A 14,890-nucleotide genomic window follows, 5' to 3' on the forward strand; every position below is an offset into this window, starting at 1 on the left:
GTGCTTGTCAAATCGCAAAGAGATAGAGATATAGACTTCAGCCTTATATCTTCCCGTTCCATCAATTGTTACTAAGCATGCAAGTAGGTAAAAATAGCTTCCAGTTTATTATAAGATTGGGCGAGGAAGAGAGAGCGTGATAGAGTTAAGAGAGACAAACTGTAATACCCCAATTTGATTTTATGATCATCACCATCATTGTCATTATTAATATAGAGTTGAGGTACTATATGTGTGTGTGCATAGTAAGATGGGAGTAGATAATTTTGTGATGCTACAAAATAGGTGATAAAATTAAAGTTTTAGTGTATACAATTTAGTGCGGCATTTAAAATAATAAATAAATAAAAGAGGAAGATGTTTTATGGGCTTTTTGGAGACTAAAGAGATAAGTTCTAGTGGGTTTTAAACTCCAACCCACTACTTCACCAAGCCCACATCTCTAACACGTTAAATATAGGGTAGAGTAAAAAATAAATTAGGGTTTTCATTGGAAGAGTTTCATAGTAAATGTGGATGCCAAAGAAAATTTGAGAGGGAGAGAGAGAGGTGGCATGACAAAAGGAGGCAAAATTGTTTAGAGGCAAAAGGTTTGGCTACGAAATCAAGGTGAGAACCCCATCTCAATATTACTATACTGTTTATAAATCTTGAGATATATTTATGGTTTTGCCAATGTGGTAAGATTAAGTCATGTTAATTTGATTACAGTGAAAAGATGTTTATAAATTAGCGTTATTCAAATAAAGATATAATGGTAATACTCTTAAGTTTATGGTAGTGTTGTGATTTGTAAATTTGTGATTTCCAATTAGCCTTTGTTGGCTTTAATTCCATGCCAAATTTGATTGTAATTCAGTCAATCATTTCCCTATATTTATGTGGGTTCAATTGTAAGGGATGAGTGTGAGAGATTGGTAAAGAATCAAGCATGCAATGAAGATTAGTGCAGTTTCGCAACTAGTTTGAGAGAAGCTCGCAAGTAAAGGAACCTGCAAAAAGCACTCGTGTGAAGCACATGACTAGAGGATGAAGAGTCATGCCAGCCTGTCATTTCGCGAGTACTTCAAGAGAAAGGCCATCTTGTGAGATATCCGTGAAACTCTATTTAGTAAAAATGAAAAGTTCTTTCCTAAATTCTTTATACACACTATATATACCCCCATTACCCACAAAATTGTAAGGAGTTCTTTTCAGAGAGAAAACCCTATCAAAACACTTGAGAATTAGAGATTGTCATACTCACAATCATCTACACAAATTCTCTTGGTTTTCCTCTACTCCTACCTCTCCATCTATATATCCTTGAGAGGTTCTTAACTCAAACACTTACCTCACCCATCCTAAGTGTTGATAGAAGTTTTGGTGCCTTTGGAAAGCATTGGAAGAAGCCATTGAGTGGCAGATGCAATCAAATAGAATTGTGAGATCCTAAAAGCTAGTAAAGATAAGACTCTGAGAAGTCCGTTGTAAGCAAGAGTTTGAAGAGCTCAAGTACATTGAGTAGATTAGGCTTGGAGAGTCTTTTTTATATTTGTGCACTCCAACTTATTCACCAGTGGATCAATTTCAACTTGGAGGGTTGCTAAGAGGTTTTTTTCCGAATACTTCAGTTTCCTTTTCGATAATATGTCTCGGTGTTATATTGTGTTTGCATATCTCTTCCTTACTCTTTAAGCTTTACATTTATTACTCGTGGTAAGATTAAGTCATGTCAATTCGATTATAGTGGAAAGATGTTTATATATTAGCATTATTCAAATAAAGATCTGATGGTAATACTCTTAAGTTTATGGTGGTGTTGTAATTTATATTGGTTACCCATTGAATTTGAGGACTTTGGGTCTAACAAGAGATGATACATATTAGATTAAATTGCTAGTAGCTAGTACACGATTTCACTAGGTTGCCTACGGTTAGTATTTTAGCACAAAATCATGGAATTTCAAATCTTAATCATGAACATGGCTTTAACATTTGGGGTTATATATATTAGGATGGCTTTAATGTTTTTCATTGGTTATATATATTAGGATGGCTTTGATGTTTTTCTTTGGGGTTATATATATTAGATTGTAGTTGCCCACTGTGTGTATATTCTAGAACAAAGTCACGGTTACAAAGCCAAATTCATGTTGAGGTTTTACTTTTCGTTTAGGACATATGTTAAATCCTAAAGTTTTGGATACTGCCTATGAGTTTTGTCAAATTTAAGGCAACATATTTTTGGGTAGAGATGCCTTACATTAGTGTTATTATTTAGTTCAACAAATTATAATCCTAGTGAGTCAATTTGTATAATTCGATATGCTATATATTTTGTGGAGGATATTAAGTAATTTCCATGGTTGATTATAGGTCATATTTAAGAGTATTTTGAGATTATTTGGAGAGTGTTTCAGCTGGGCTTTCAAAGTAATTTAAGTACTATAAGTAATTATGCATAATGTGCAAAAGTTTTGTTCTTTAGGTTCTTAGAAGTTCAAGATTTTCAAAAGTTATGTTTTTAAGCTTACGTTTTCTAAAATTTACCGAAAGCATTTTCGCATCATTGAAAAAGAAACTTCGACTTTTAAATAATTTTTTAAAGAGAAACTTCGAATTTTAAATAACGTTTTGAATGTCCGAATCTCATTTAAAAGATGATTTCTAAACTAAAATATTTTCAAAAAATAATTGAGTTTCAAAGTAAGTTGTCTAATTAAAAAGATTCTTGTTCTTTAAGTTATTTAAAACCAAGTGATTTTAAAGTCGTATTCCTACTTTTCCAAATGTTATTTAAAATGTTTCTTTTAGAAAATTGATTTTTCAAACTTACTCAAGAATTGTAAAAATATTTATATAAACTCCTCAGATCCTATTCGTTCCTTAAGAGAGTCAAGCATCCTATGATTTATATTCAATTCGATATTGTGATATTCGATATGCCTTTATATTTGGAATAAATGTTAATATTAAGAAAATTATTCTATTTTGTATATTTTGCTTTTGTGATATGTGACTCAAAATAAGTGTTTTTAGAATCGATCATGTATATGTGTAAGCCCGCTCACAGGGTTGTATGTGAGACTAAGTGTTAATCCCTCACTAGCAGGGGTTAGATGTTGGTATCCGCTCACATGATTGTATATGAGAATATGTAATATGTGTATATGTGACACTGTGCTCTGATCAATTATGTGTATGTGTTTTCAAATGATTTTAAGATTTGATTGCATATGTATTAAGTGGTTCATTATATGCTTTGGAAAAACTATATTTGATATTATTGAATGAGTTTGTGAAATTAAAATACTCGTGCTCTACTTGACTCTATTATGTTGTGTATTATTTATAAGTGCTTACTAGATGTGTGGCTCACCCCCATTAATTACAATTTTCAGATTAAAGTTTAGTTGGGAAACAAAAACTTTTGATTTCTTCATAAGGTGCAAGGTAGACCGTGGAAGTTTTTAGGCAATGTCAATAATGCTTGAAGCTTTTAAGGATTTTTAGTTATTTTTATTTCACTTAAGATTTTACAGTTTGGAGATTATTTATAAATTGTGGATTTTAGTATTGTAAGAGATTTATTAAGAGCATTGTTTATATGGAGTTTATTGAATTATATTTAAATTAATTATATTTATTGAGTTATGTAAGATCAGTAAGTTAGTCATGCATTTAAATTCATGTTCCATAGACTTGGGTTGTGACACAAACCTTGCTGTGAGAAAGAGAGAAAGAAGAAAAGCTTGGACGAGGAAGAGAGAGTGTGATTGAGTTTCTAGAGCTGATGAAAAATTGAGAAGAGAAAGCTAGCGTGAGAGTGAGGGATTTCTAAATTCTTGGATTTAGTTCCCTGAAATCCAAGATGGATTTGAGCCAAATCCAAATTTTTTTTTTAACTTACTCAAACAAAGGATTTGGATTTGGGCCCCCTCAAATCCAAATCCAAATCCAGATTCATGCCATCAAAATTAATAAACCATTAAGTCATCAAAATAGTACTATTAATGCCCCTACATAATGTCAAATAAAATTCGAGCCATTCAGCTAATTGTACCAGTGATTTCCGTGAGTTGGAGTAGCGGGACAAAAATCAACTCTTCTATTTTTGGTCTTTTCCTTTTTTTTCCTTTTTCTTTTCTCCATCAATCACATTTCCCCTTCTTTTTCTTCTTTGTCCCACTGTCCACGCACATGAACTTCACTTTTTCACCTTTGTGTTCTATCATCTTAGTCAAATAAATTGGTTGGCATATAATATATATATATATATATATATATATATTTATGTAAGTCTATCATTGTAAGATCTTTCAATTTCCTTCTCCCTCCCTTCACGTCCACGTTAATTTTCCTTTTTAGTGTTAGATACGCTGATTTATTAGGGCCACATTAGTTTGCCAAGATTATATATATATATATATATATATACTAGTCTCTGAGCATGCATTCATGCGCGTGCTCAAAGGATTTTCTATTTTGTTAGATAAAGGTTAATAATTTGCTTCTATTATAATGTAGAAATATATATTTTTATTTTTCAAATAAATAAAAGTGATAAACTTTAGAGATAAGCAGTAACTGTAATTTTTTTTTTTTTTTGGAACATGAAAGGAAAAAAATCATAAATTTTCGGAATTCTTTTTTTGAATTCAAAAAGAAATTTGTTATTTGACATTTTGACCTTATTTCTAAATGAAGTTACCTTTCATTAATGAGAGTATTTTTGAACCACAAAAAGTTCAGTTAAATGAGGGGAATCCTCTTATATATAGTATAGATAGTTAGGAGAATGTTGTTAAATAATTAAATTTACCATACTTTAATATCTTAAGTTTTTTAAAGAATCAGTAATTTAACATGTTATTGTCATAAAATTAGAAATTAATTATTTAAAATTGTTAGCATATTTCAAGTTTTTATTAGTGGAATATAGAGTGGAACAAGAAAAGTGATATGCTATAATTTTTTTTTCTTTTTTTTGGTAATAAGTAATACTAACACATACTTCGTTTTTAAACACTCACAACACAACAAATTCCATTTGCAAACCACGCAAGTTTAAGGGAAACAAATATGAACATTGTGACTTCTACAAACCAATGTTTCAAAAAAAGACGTATGAAAGACAGAATACCACATAATTACAGAAAGCAAGATCATTGTAGAAAGAAAAAGATATAAGCCAATTAGGCAATTACAAGTCCAGTTACCGTGTCAGGCAAGTCGACCTTGAAAATGATGTTATTCACTAATTGAGCAATCAATCCTAAATTCACATATAATACTAATTAAATTGATCTAGTGGGAGACTAACAAGCAATCACATGGGAGTAAGACAATGTACAGTAAGCAAGATCATTGTAGAAAGAAAAAGATATAAGCCAATTAGGCAATTACAAGTCCAGTTGCCGTGTCAGGCAAGTCGGCCTTGAAAATGATGTTTTTCACTAATTGAGCAATCAATCCTAAATAGAATGTACAGTAAGCAAGATCATTGTAGAAAGAAAAAGATATGAGGCCAATTAGGCAATTACAAGTCCAGTTGCCGTGTCAGGCAAGTCAGCCTTGAAAATGATGTTATTCACTAATTGAGCAATCAATCCTAAATTCACATATGATACTAATTAAATTGATCTAGTGGGAGACTAACAAGCAATCACATGGGAGTAAGATAATGTACAGTAGAGTTGAATAAACTTGAGACAAGAAGGTTTTTTTTTTTTTTTTTTAAGATAATTACAATATATTACTAATCTTATCATTCAAATTCTTTCCTCCTTATATCTCCAAGTACTTTGTGTGAGAGGAAGCGTCAATTCAACTATAATCCTATAGCTCAAATTCTTTCCTCTCTACACCCTCAAGTACTTTTCATATGAGGAAATGTCAATTCAACTACAAAGCTTTTGGCAAGAAGGTTTTTAGATCCATAACCATGATTAATGTCTCCACATGCTTGGTTGGAATAATTAACCGGTCAGAGCTTCAAAAAGTTGTTAGATTTGATCCATGCAAATATCTATGGTTTTAGCTTAACATATTCAAAGAATTCAATTGGAATACAAAAATTGATTAAAAAAATAGATTGAATTTATATAGCTGAATAAATAAGTTTGGGATGAGGCTTTTCAGTAAAATATTTTGTAAAATCAGAATATTTGGCAAAAATAGATTGAATTTGAATGTGTAGTTGGGTATGTTTCTAGCATTATCTTATTGTTTTTTTTTTTTTTAAGAAAACCAGCATAGTAGTAGCATTATTCTTTGATTTGCATGAAAAGCAGACCCATTGGCATTAGTCCTTCGTCTCCCGCCAATAAGCGAAAACAATCAAACATACGTAAAGGCAAAACGAAAACGCCTTTTTCAGTATGTCAAAAAAGCCCATGTAATAAAAGACTGTTTTCTCTAGTACAAGTTACCGAAAACATATATAATCAGAAAAGATAAGTATTGTTATTTAAACAACAATTCAGTATTTAAACACCATAACATATATTTTCATAATACTTTTTGATCCATACGTATTTTCACAATATTTAAATAATATTATTAGAAATCTCTTGCCGAACGAGTCCTAAAATTTTGTACTTATCTCAAATAAAAGTTTCTTAGAACCATGTGAGGATTTTTGTTTTTTTATATTATTTGTATAACATATAGTATAGTATATACAATATACTATGTTGTTAAATGCACATAACGGATTCCATTAGCAAATGAAAACTAGTCAATTTTAAAAAAGAAAGATTAGATGAACATTGTGAGTTGTGACTTCGCCTAGCCAATCTTTCAAACTAGACGTACGTCTAGTTTGAAAATGATAATAAGCCAAAAATAATAATAATAATAATAATTTTAGAAATAAGAGGATCAAAGTGTAAGTTCACTAAACCTCAAGCAAGTTTTTTTCATTTTTTTCTAAACTTTTCTATATAAGACCCTAGACTAGTGATCAATTTCTGTGTCTTGGGTTCCCACACGAGAGAAGATTTTGCTAGAAACGAAAATAGGTGTTTCTCAATCATTTTTCTGAATGGGGTGGTCTTTAGTGAAGTATTTACTGTGGGCTTTACTTCTTATTGTTCAAATTCATGAGCACAGGGCTTGTTTTGAGGAAGAGAGGATGGGTCTGTTAGAATTGAAAACCTTTATAAAATCCAATGTTAATCATACCAACCACCTATTTCCATCATGGGTTAACGAAATAAGGAGTGAGTGTTGTAGGTGGGAGCGGGTCACATGCAACGACATCACTGGTCATGTGATCAAGCTCTCGCTTTCCAGTATAATAAATCGGAATTATTATAATCGTTGGCTCCTAAATGTGTCTCTACTGCAGCCTTTCAAGGAGCTAAGAAATCTTGATTTATCTGCCAATGGAATTCTTGGGTGGCTAGAAAATGAAGGTATGTGAGTTCATGCTTTTATTTTCAAACATTTCAATGGCCCAAATGGCCTATTTAGTCTCTTGAGTTGGATTTTGCCTTCCACAGCCTATTTTTTACTAATTTATTTGTAGATGAGGACTCGGCCTGTGGTCCCTAAAGCCCAATATGTGAAGTTAAGCCCAATTCACGGGGGAGATTTGGACTCCTGTTGCGAACGATTACGGGCAACTTGGGCTTTTGAACACGTTCTATATTAGTAATGAGCTTTGGGCCCATTTTCTCAAAAAAATTTGAAAACCTTTGGACCAAGGTTGAAAACGTGTAGCCTTAGGAAATTCTGGGCTTTATGGGCCTTAAACAAATTTGGCCCAATATATATATATATATATATATTTCTTTTTCTTGTTTTTTACTTGGGCCTACGTGCATGGACTATCTAATAAAAACATACCACATGACATATGAAAAAGGAAAAAGCATAAATATTGCACCCTTAAGTTTTTGGGTGTTTGAATTTTATATCATGAAGTTTCAAAATTTGGATTTCACTTTTGAAGTTTGGGGGTAATTAGATTTTACACTTAGTCTTTCAGAATTTGAATTTTACCCCCTAACTTTTAGGAATGTTTGAATTTTACTTCCCAAAATTTGGAGATATTTGATACACTCAATCTTGAAGTTTATCTAAATTGAGCAAGCTGACGCACTTAAATTTAAGTTCAAATCCCTTTGGCAATGAAATTTTATGATTCTTCTTTTCAAAAAAGAAATTTTATGATTCTTGGGTGAGAAAATTTAAGGGCCTCTTTCTAGTAACGGTACATGCATATTTAAATTTTGTTCCTCAAAAATACCATGAAGAATTTTAGACAAAAAGGAAATTTACTTACCAATTTTACTTTTATTGACGTTTCCTTTCTTCATGTTAAAAAGAACAGAATGCTTCAGTGCAAAACAAAATGCTTGATACATGCAAATGATTTGGGCTAAAATGCACAGTAAAATATGAAATGTGTGTGCCTTCAATATTTACTGTGCATTTGAATGGACAGCTTAGAGCTTTTTTTTTTTTTTATATGAAGACAACTTAGAGTTTGATTCATATGCATACATGTAAAAGTAATTTTGAATATTAAGTTGTCAACATATATTCTTTTAGGATACAATTGATAATCTAATTTGAATTTCACATTGTAGCTTTTGAAGTGATCCACAAAAAAAAAAAAAAAAAAAAAAAAAAAAGGAAGTGATATTGAGAATCTTATAAAGAGACAGAGGGGAATGAGATTTTTGAAAAAACTTATAATATAGGGGTAGAGGGAAAAGGATTTTTGAAAAACTTACAATATGTACACATCTAAAATGGCCTAAATCTTTTTCTTTTCTTTTTTTTAATGTCAAAAGGGTCTAACTCTTGAACGTGTAATGCAAGTAATTATTTTAGGTTTCCTTTGGTTATTGAATAATTGCTTTACACATATAGTATTTTATTGCTTTTACTTGTGTGTTGATCAATAAACCAGTTCAAGAACACGAAATCATGACAAAAACAACCAATCATTACAAAAAGTTAATGAGAATAAATTGCATTTTATATAGTTCATTACTTGTTTTTTCTTATAAATAAATGTTCATTAAATTAGATTGTAAATTGTTACTTATTTTAATTTTATCCCTTACTCATCCTTTCTCACTAATTGATAGTTGCTACTATTATCGGTGCTTTGTCTTTTCTTAAACAACTACTTCTAACACCTATAACGTTTCGGCCTTGACTTTAACTTGGTCTCTGGCTTCAAAAATAAGAAAGGCAGATACAATTGCCAACAATTCATATTTATATGATAAGAGAGCATACCTATGGCTTACAATTATAAAACTTGATACCTATCCCGTATATGAGGATGGTAATAGGGGTGTGTGGTAATTATTTTTCTAGAAAACATATTTGATTCTTTATAGCTCAATTAATTAATGCATTTTTCTTATATTACTATTCTTGTCCTAATGACTAACATGATATGCCACTCTTTTAGCATTTTGTTGATAAATTTAACAATGGATTTTTCTTTTCTTTTTTTCAGAACCCGGTTGTTTGTCAAAACTGAGCAAGCTAACACATTTAAATTTAAGAGAGAACAAATTTGACAAAGAAATTTTAAGATCCTTAGGTGCCCTCCCTGTTCTTAAATCTTTGGATCTAAGTTACAATAACATGTGGCCTCTTTCTAGCCAAGGTACGTGCATATCTGAATTTTCTTCCTCAAGAATACCATGAGAAAGTTTAGACAATTGAAAGCTTATAACCAATATTTACATTTATCAACATTTACACTCTTCGTGTTAAAAAGCATAAAATGCTTCAATGCAAATGATCGTAGTAGCATGCCTTCAATATTCAATGAGCATTTTAACCAAAAATTTTGTCCATTCCAATATAAAAATGTGTATAGTACTACTAGATCTTTCTTTTGTACTAATGGTTTCAAGTTGATATATGGAATTATGAATATCTCTTCACTGATGATGTAGAACTGGTTTATCTAAGCAACTTGGAGGTACTTATCTTGCAACAGAGTTGCCTTAATGGAAGCCTACCATTGAAGGGTAAATATTCCATCTATTTTTCAATGATTTTCCCTTTATAGATCAATCAATAGCCTCAATGGAAGCCTACTATCCCCTGTATGTCAACGAGCCATTTTAAAGATTTTATTTTGACACTATCTCTTTTTAATTCTCTTGGTAGATATGGCAAATTTCAGCAGTTTGAAGGTTTTAGATTTGAGTAAAAATCATTTCACTGGAAGTATTCCTCCATATATTGGAGCGTTATCATCTCTCAAGGCTTTATCATTATCTTTTGCAAATCTTAGAGGAACTTTAGCCACTCAAGGTAAGAATCTATTATGAAGTATAAAATCGAACTTCTACAATTTGTTTGCGTTAATCATCTATAGCTCATTAGGCGTATGAGTGAGAACAAGTGATAGAGAATGGTTGATATAGATCAATTCTCGTTAGCTGCAACTTGAGAGCATAACATTCGACCACCCACTTTTTTTCTTAGATTTTTTTTTTTTTTTGGTATAAACTTAGAAATTATTTTGATCCCACTTAGCAACAAAAAAAGGGAGAAATTATTTGAATTTCATACGATGTGGGTTCTAGTTAACTCAATTGATAAAGTCTCTTGTCTTTAAATAAGAGATCTGGGGTTTAACCCCCGCCTATACTAAAAAATCAATTGGTATTTTGGTTTGATGATAATTTGGGGTTTGATCTCCTCCTACACTAAAAAACCAATTGGTATCTTGGTTTAATAATAAAAGACAATTATTAGGAACGGACACTATAAGTTAAAACTATCTCTAAAAACCAAAAAAAGAAATCCCACACATCTGACTCTACCCTTTGCCAATTGAGGCAATTCGACAAAGGCAGCTGTAGAAAATAAGGTCTCATAATTTTGGGCTTATAGTACAATGTTATTTTATGTATCGATTTTAAATAAAATATGCCATATACTTATTTAATTTTTCTTTTTGGAAAGTGAAAATGTTTAGCTAAAAATTGAGACTCAAACAATGATAATCTTATTTCTTCTGACAGATTTGTGTGCACTGACAAAACTTGAAGAGCTAGATCTTGGTGGTAATAACTTTGAAGGAAGCCTTCCTCCATGCTTAACCAATTTAACATCTCTTCGGTTGTTAGATATATCTAACAACCGGTTTAGTGGAAACATGTCTTTCTCTCCAGTAGCCAACTTGACATCTCTTGAGTACATTGATCTAAGTTATCATCTTTTGGATGGTTTATTCTCTTTCAACTTATTTGCTAATCACTCAAAGCTTAAGGTGATTCAGTTTTTGAGTGACAACAACAAACTTGACATAGAAACTGAAAATCTCAGTTGGCACCCTTTGTTTCAGTTAAAGGTCCTAGTAATGTCTCATTGTAATATAAACAAGCCCATAGGCAACATTCCGAAGTTTCTCTATGACCAGCATGAATTAGAAGTGGTTGCAATCACTCACAGTAGGTTGAATGGAAGCTTCCCCATTTGGTTGCTTGAAAACAATACTAGATTACAAGTGTTAAATCTTCGAAGTAACTCTTTCACTGGTCAATTTCAGTTGCCAGCATATCAATACATTGATCTTCGTTGGTTGGATATCTCAAACAATCACTTACATGGGGAGCTTCAAGAAAATATCGGAAAGATGATTCCGAAATTAGAATATCTAAATTTATCTCAAAATCATTTTGAAGGTAATCTCCCATCCTCAATTGGTGACATGAGTAATTTGTACAAATTGGATTTGTCCTTTAATGATTTTTCAGGAGAGATACCAGTGGAATTGATAGCTAATTGCACCTACTTGAAATTTTTGAGGTTATCTAATAATAAATTTCATGGTGAAATTTTTTCAAAGAACTTCAATCAATCCTTGTTTTTATTAGAATTGAATAATAATAATTTCACAGGGACTCTTCCAGTGGTACCCTTGCATGTCGGGATGGTCCTAAATATTAGAAACAATTACATGTTTGGTAGAATTCCCGTATGGATGGTAAACGATAATTCATCCAAGATTGTTGACCTAAGTAACAACTTTTTCGAAGGTCAAATTCCATGTGGACTAGGTTCATTTGATGTAATTAACCTTTCTCATAACCTGCTTTCAGGATTTTTACCTTCTTGTTTGAATCTACGAGATGTGAGGCACATACTTTTGCGAGGGAATAAACTCACAGGATCATTACCGAAAGTAGTTTTCAATTCATCATCTCTTTTGACAGTGGACATTAGAGATAATAGCTTTTCGGGCAGCATCCCTGAAGGAATTGGTGAACTTTCTAACTCAAGAGTACTTTTGTTGAGTGGAAACCATTTTAGTGGTATGATTCACAAGCAGATGTGTCAGTTAAAGAAGCTAGGCATAATGGATCTTTCCAAGAACTTTCTTACTGGGACAATACCATATTGCTTTCACAACATAACCTTTGGGAAGTTAAATGATATTGATTTTGTCTATACAAATGATTCTTTTCTAGAGGGCTTCGGTTTTTCCCTCCCATATAAGTCTCTTCTAAGTAGGGATATTGACATTAAAGGGACACATTTGGACATCCATGAACAAGTTGGGATTCAAATTGTGACGAAATATAGGTCTGACTTGTACAAGGGTCTCATCCTTGATTTGATGTCTGCTTTGGATTTGTCATTGAACAAGCTAATAGGTGAAATCCCAGTAGAGTTAGGACAGTTATCTTCAATTCATGCATTGAATTTGTCCTACAATCAATTGATAGGTTCTATTCCAAAAACATTCTCAAAATTGACTCAATTGGAGAGCTTAGACCTTTCTCACAACAGTTTGAGTGGGGAAATTCCTTCAGAATTAATTGATTTGAATTCTCTCTCAACTTTCAATGTGGCTCACAACAACTTATCAGGTAAACTTCCAGACTTTAAAGCACAATTTGCAACATTTGGAACGGGTTGCTACAAAGGAAATCCTTTTCTTTGCGGTCCACCATTGGAGAAAAGTTGCACCGAGATAGTTGAATCAACTCCATCACCACAAAACTCTTTAAAGGCAAGTGACGGAAAATGGTATGCAGTTGATCTTCTAGTCTTCTCTATAAGTTTTTGGGTATCTTACATTATTTTCTTTTTAGGTATAGCTAGTGTTCTTTATATTAATCTTCATTGGCGGCAACGATGCTTCAACTTGGTTGAGGATCGCATGTATTGTTATTATTATTTTGCTTTAAATGCCCTAAAAGGGCTACAAAACTGTATGTGTCATTAGATGTACTCAAGTTCTATAGAGATCTTTGGTGGTAGTATTGATAAATACCTATGTGTATGTATATGTTTGGGTATGAATTATTGTTATAATTCTCTACTATGAAACAAGGAGTTCACTTGCATTGTAACTAGTTGATCTCATGCGACGCGCAATACATTTTAAAATATTTTTTAAGAAAATATCTTATGTTTCATGTACATTTTGGATGACTTCAATTATAATACATGTCATTAAAAAGAGGAAATAGAAATTGTTAATATTAAAATAGTTAAAAATTTGAACCTGTTGGTTTGAGTGATTAATTAAACTAAATACCTTTTTTTTTTTTTTTTTTTTTTTTTACAAGATAGAATTCTACTCTAGCCTAATCTAAGTGTATATGTGTGTGAAACTCTCTCTTAGAGACTTGAACCCCAACCCTTGCCCCCCAAACCCCACAAGCATTTATACTTGTAGAGTGACCATCACACCAAGGGTATGCAGTGGTTAATTAAATTAAAGACTTATTTTCCTCTAACTTAAGCATAGATTTACTTTTATATTTTATTCTTTGATTACAATTTATTAAATTTTCTTCTCTCTCTTTCATCCAAAAAAAAAAAAAAATACTTTATCTTTTGTTGGAATTTGTTTTTATTATTTCCAATACAACAGATTTGAGTAAAAATAACATATTCCAATATGTTGTGTTTCTTTTATAAATTTAAAAAGTAAAAATAAAAATATTAATTCATTTTATATAAACAATTAGCGCATCATGTATAGATAATCAATACACAAAAATAAATGCATTTACCCTATTTGTAATCTTTGTAATTACATAGCATAAATTGAGACTAGTGCAGTTTATATACACTAAAAAATGTGTCAAGAGTCTTATAACTCAAATGGTTGACACCTCTTAATTTTTCTAATGGAGACATCCAGAGTTAAAATCCATCCCAGCATTATTGATGTATTAAAAAACAAAGGCTCAAAAATGAAAGAAAATATTTTTCGATAAGTATTTTTGGCCTAAACAAGGAAAAATGTATGGTAAAAAGAGTGTTGACAAAATAAAATGGCCAAAATATGTTGTTGGTTCCTAAAATTTACCTATAGAGTGCTTTTAGTTCGTAAAGTTTCAAATGAGCATTATTCGTCCCCCAAAGTTTCATAAATAAGCATCATTATTCATTCCATTAACTTCTGCTATTTTTTTTTAGCTTACAAGTCTGAAAAAAACAATGACATGACTCTTTTTAAGTGATATGGCATATTTTTTAACTAAAATTTTTCACTTAGACCAAATCTAACAAGGCAACCTATTTCTATTTGGATTTTGCCCCGAATCAATCCCAAATCTTCCAAAATCTCTGTTTTGAATGAGAGAACATAACACACTTTGCTTTCCAAGAGCAAAGACATGATACCCAAAAAATAAAAAGCCTAATCAGTTCCAACCTATAAGAGCATTTGCATTTGGTATGCTAAAATAGCATAAACTCCAAAATCTAACTAATGAAGACCAAAAATCACTTGCATCAGATCATAACTTGGCTATGCAAAATAGGATTTTGCTAATGTGTTTCTCCAAATTTAGGAGGCACTGTAGCCTATGCAAATCTATTTTTTATTATTTCTTTTCATTTGCTAAGGTTAAATAAAGAGAGTGGATGATCGTTGTTGTTAAGTGTGGAAAAAGAT

At 31.4% G+C, this 14,890-nt stretch overlaps 1 protein-coding gene across 1 annotated transcript; it reads left to right on the top strand.

Annotated features, from left to right (window-relative positions):
• The first annotated feature begins 7,027 nt into the window (after positions 1-7,027).
• LOC115989995 (receptor-like protein 15) lies at positions 7,028-13,204 on the top strand. The gene is made up of 4 exons (XM_031113859.1): positions 7,028-7,400; positions 9,915-9,989; positions 10,132-10,278; positions 10,995-13,204. Exons 1-4 carry the CDS (start codon positions 7,028-7,030, stop codon positions 13,202-13,204), a joined length of 2,805 nt encoding a protein of 934 aa, XP_030969719.1.
• The last annotated feature ends 1,686 nt before the right edge of the window (positions 13,205-14,890 follow it).

The sequence above is a fragment of the Quercus lobata genome, chromosome 5 (genome assembly GCF_001633185.2).
Source record: "Quercus lobata isolate SW786 chromosome 5, ValleyOak3.0 Primary Assembly, whole genome shotgun sequence".
Taxonomy (NCBI): domain Eukaryota; kingdom Viridiplantae; phylum Streptophyta; class Magnoliopsida; order Fagales; family Fagaceae; genus Quercus; species Quercus lobata.

What these genes read in the sequence shown, in the direction of transcription:
- LOC115989995 (XM_031113859.1), top strand. Translation starts at nt 7,028, where the DNA reads ATGGGGTGGTCTTTAGTGAAGTATTTACTGTGGGCTTTACTTCTTATT. An exon ending in TGGAAGCCTACCATTGAAGG is followed by an intron (nt 9,990 to 10,131) that starts GTAAATATTCCA and finishes TTCTCTTGGTAG; the next exon opens with ATATGGCAAATTTCAGCAGT. An exon ending in AGGAACTTTAGCCACTCAAG is followed by an intron (nt 10,279 to 10,994) that starts GTAAGAATCTAT and finishes TTCTTCTGACAG; the next exon opens with ATTTGTGTGCACTGACAAAA.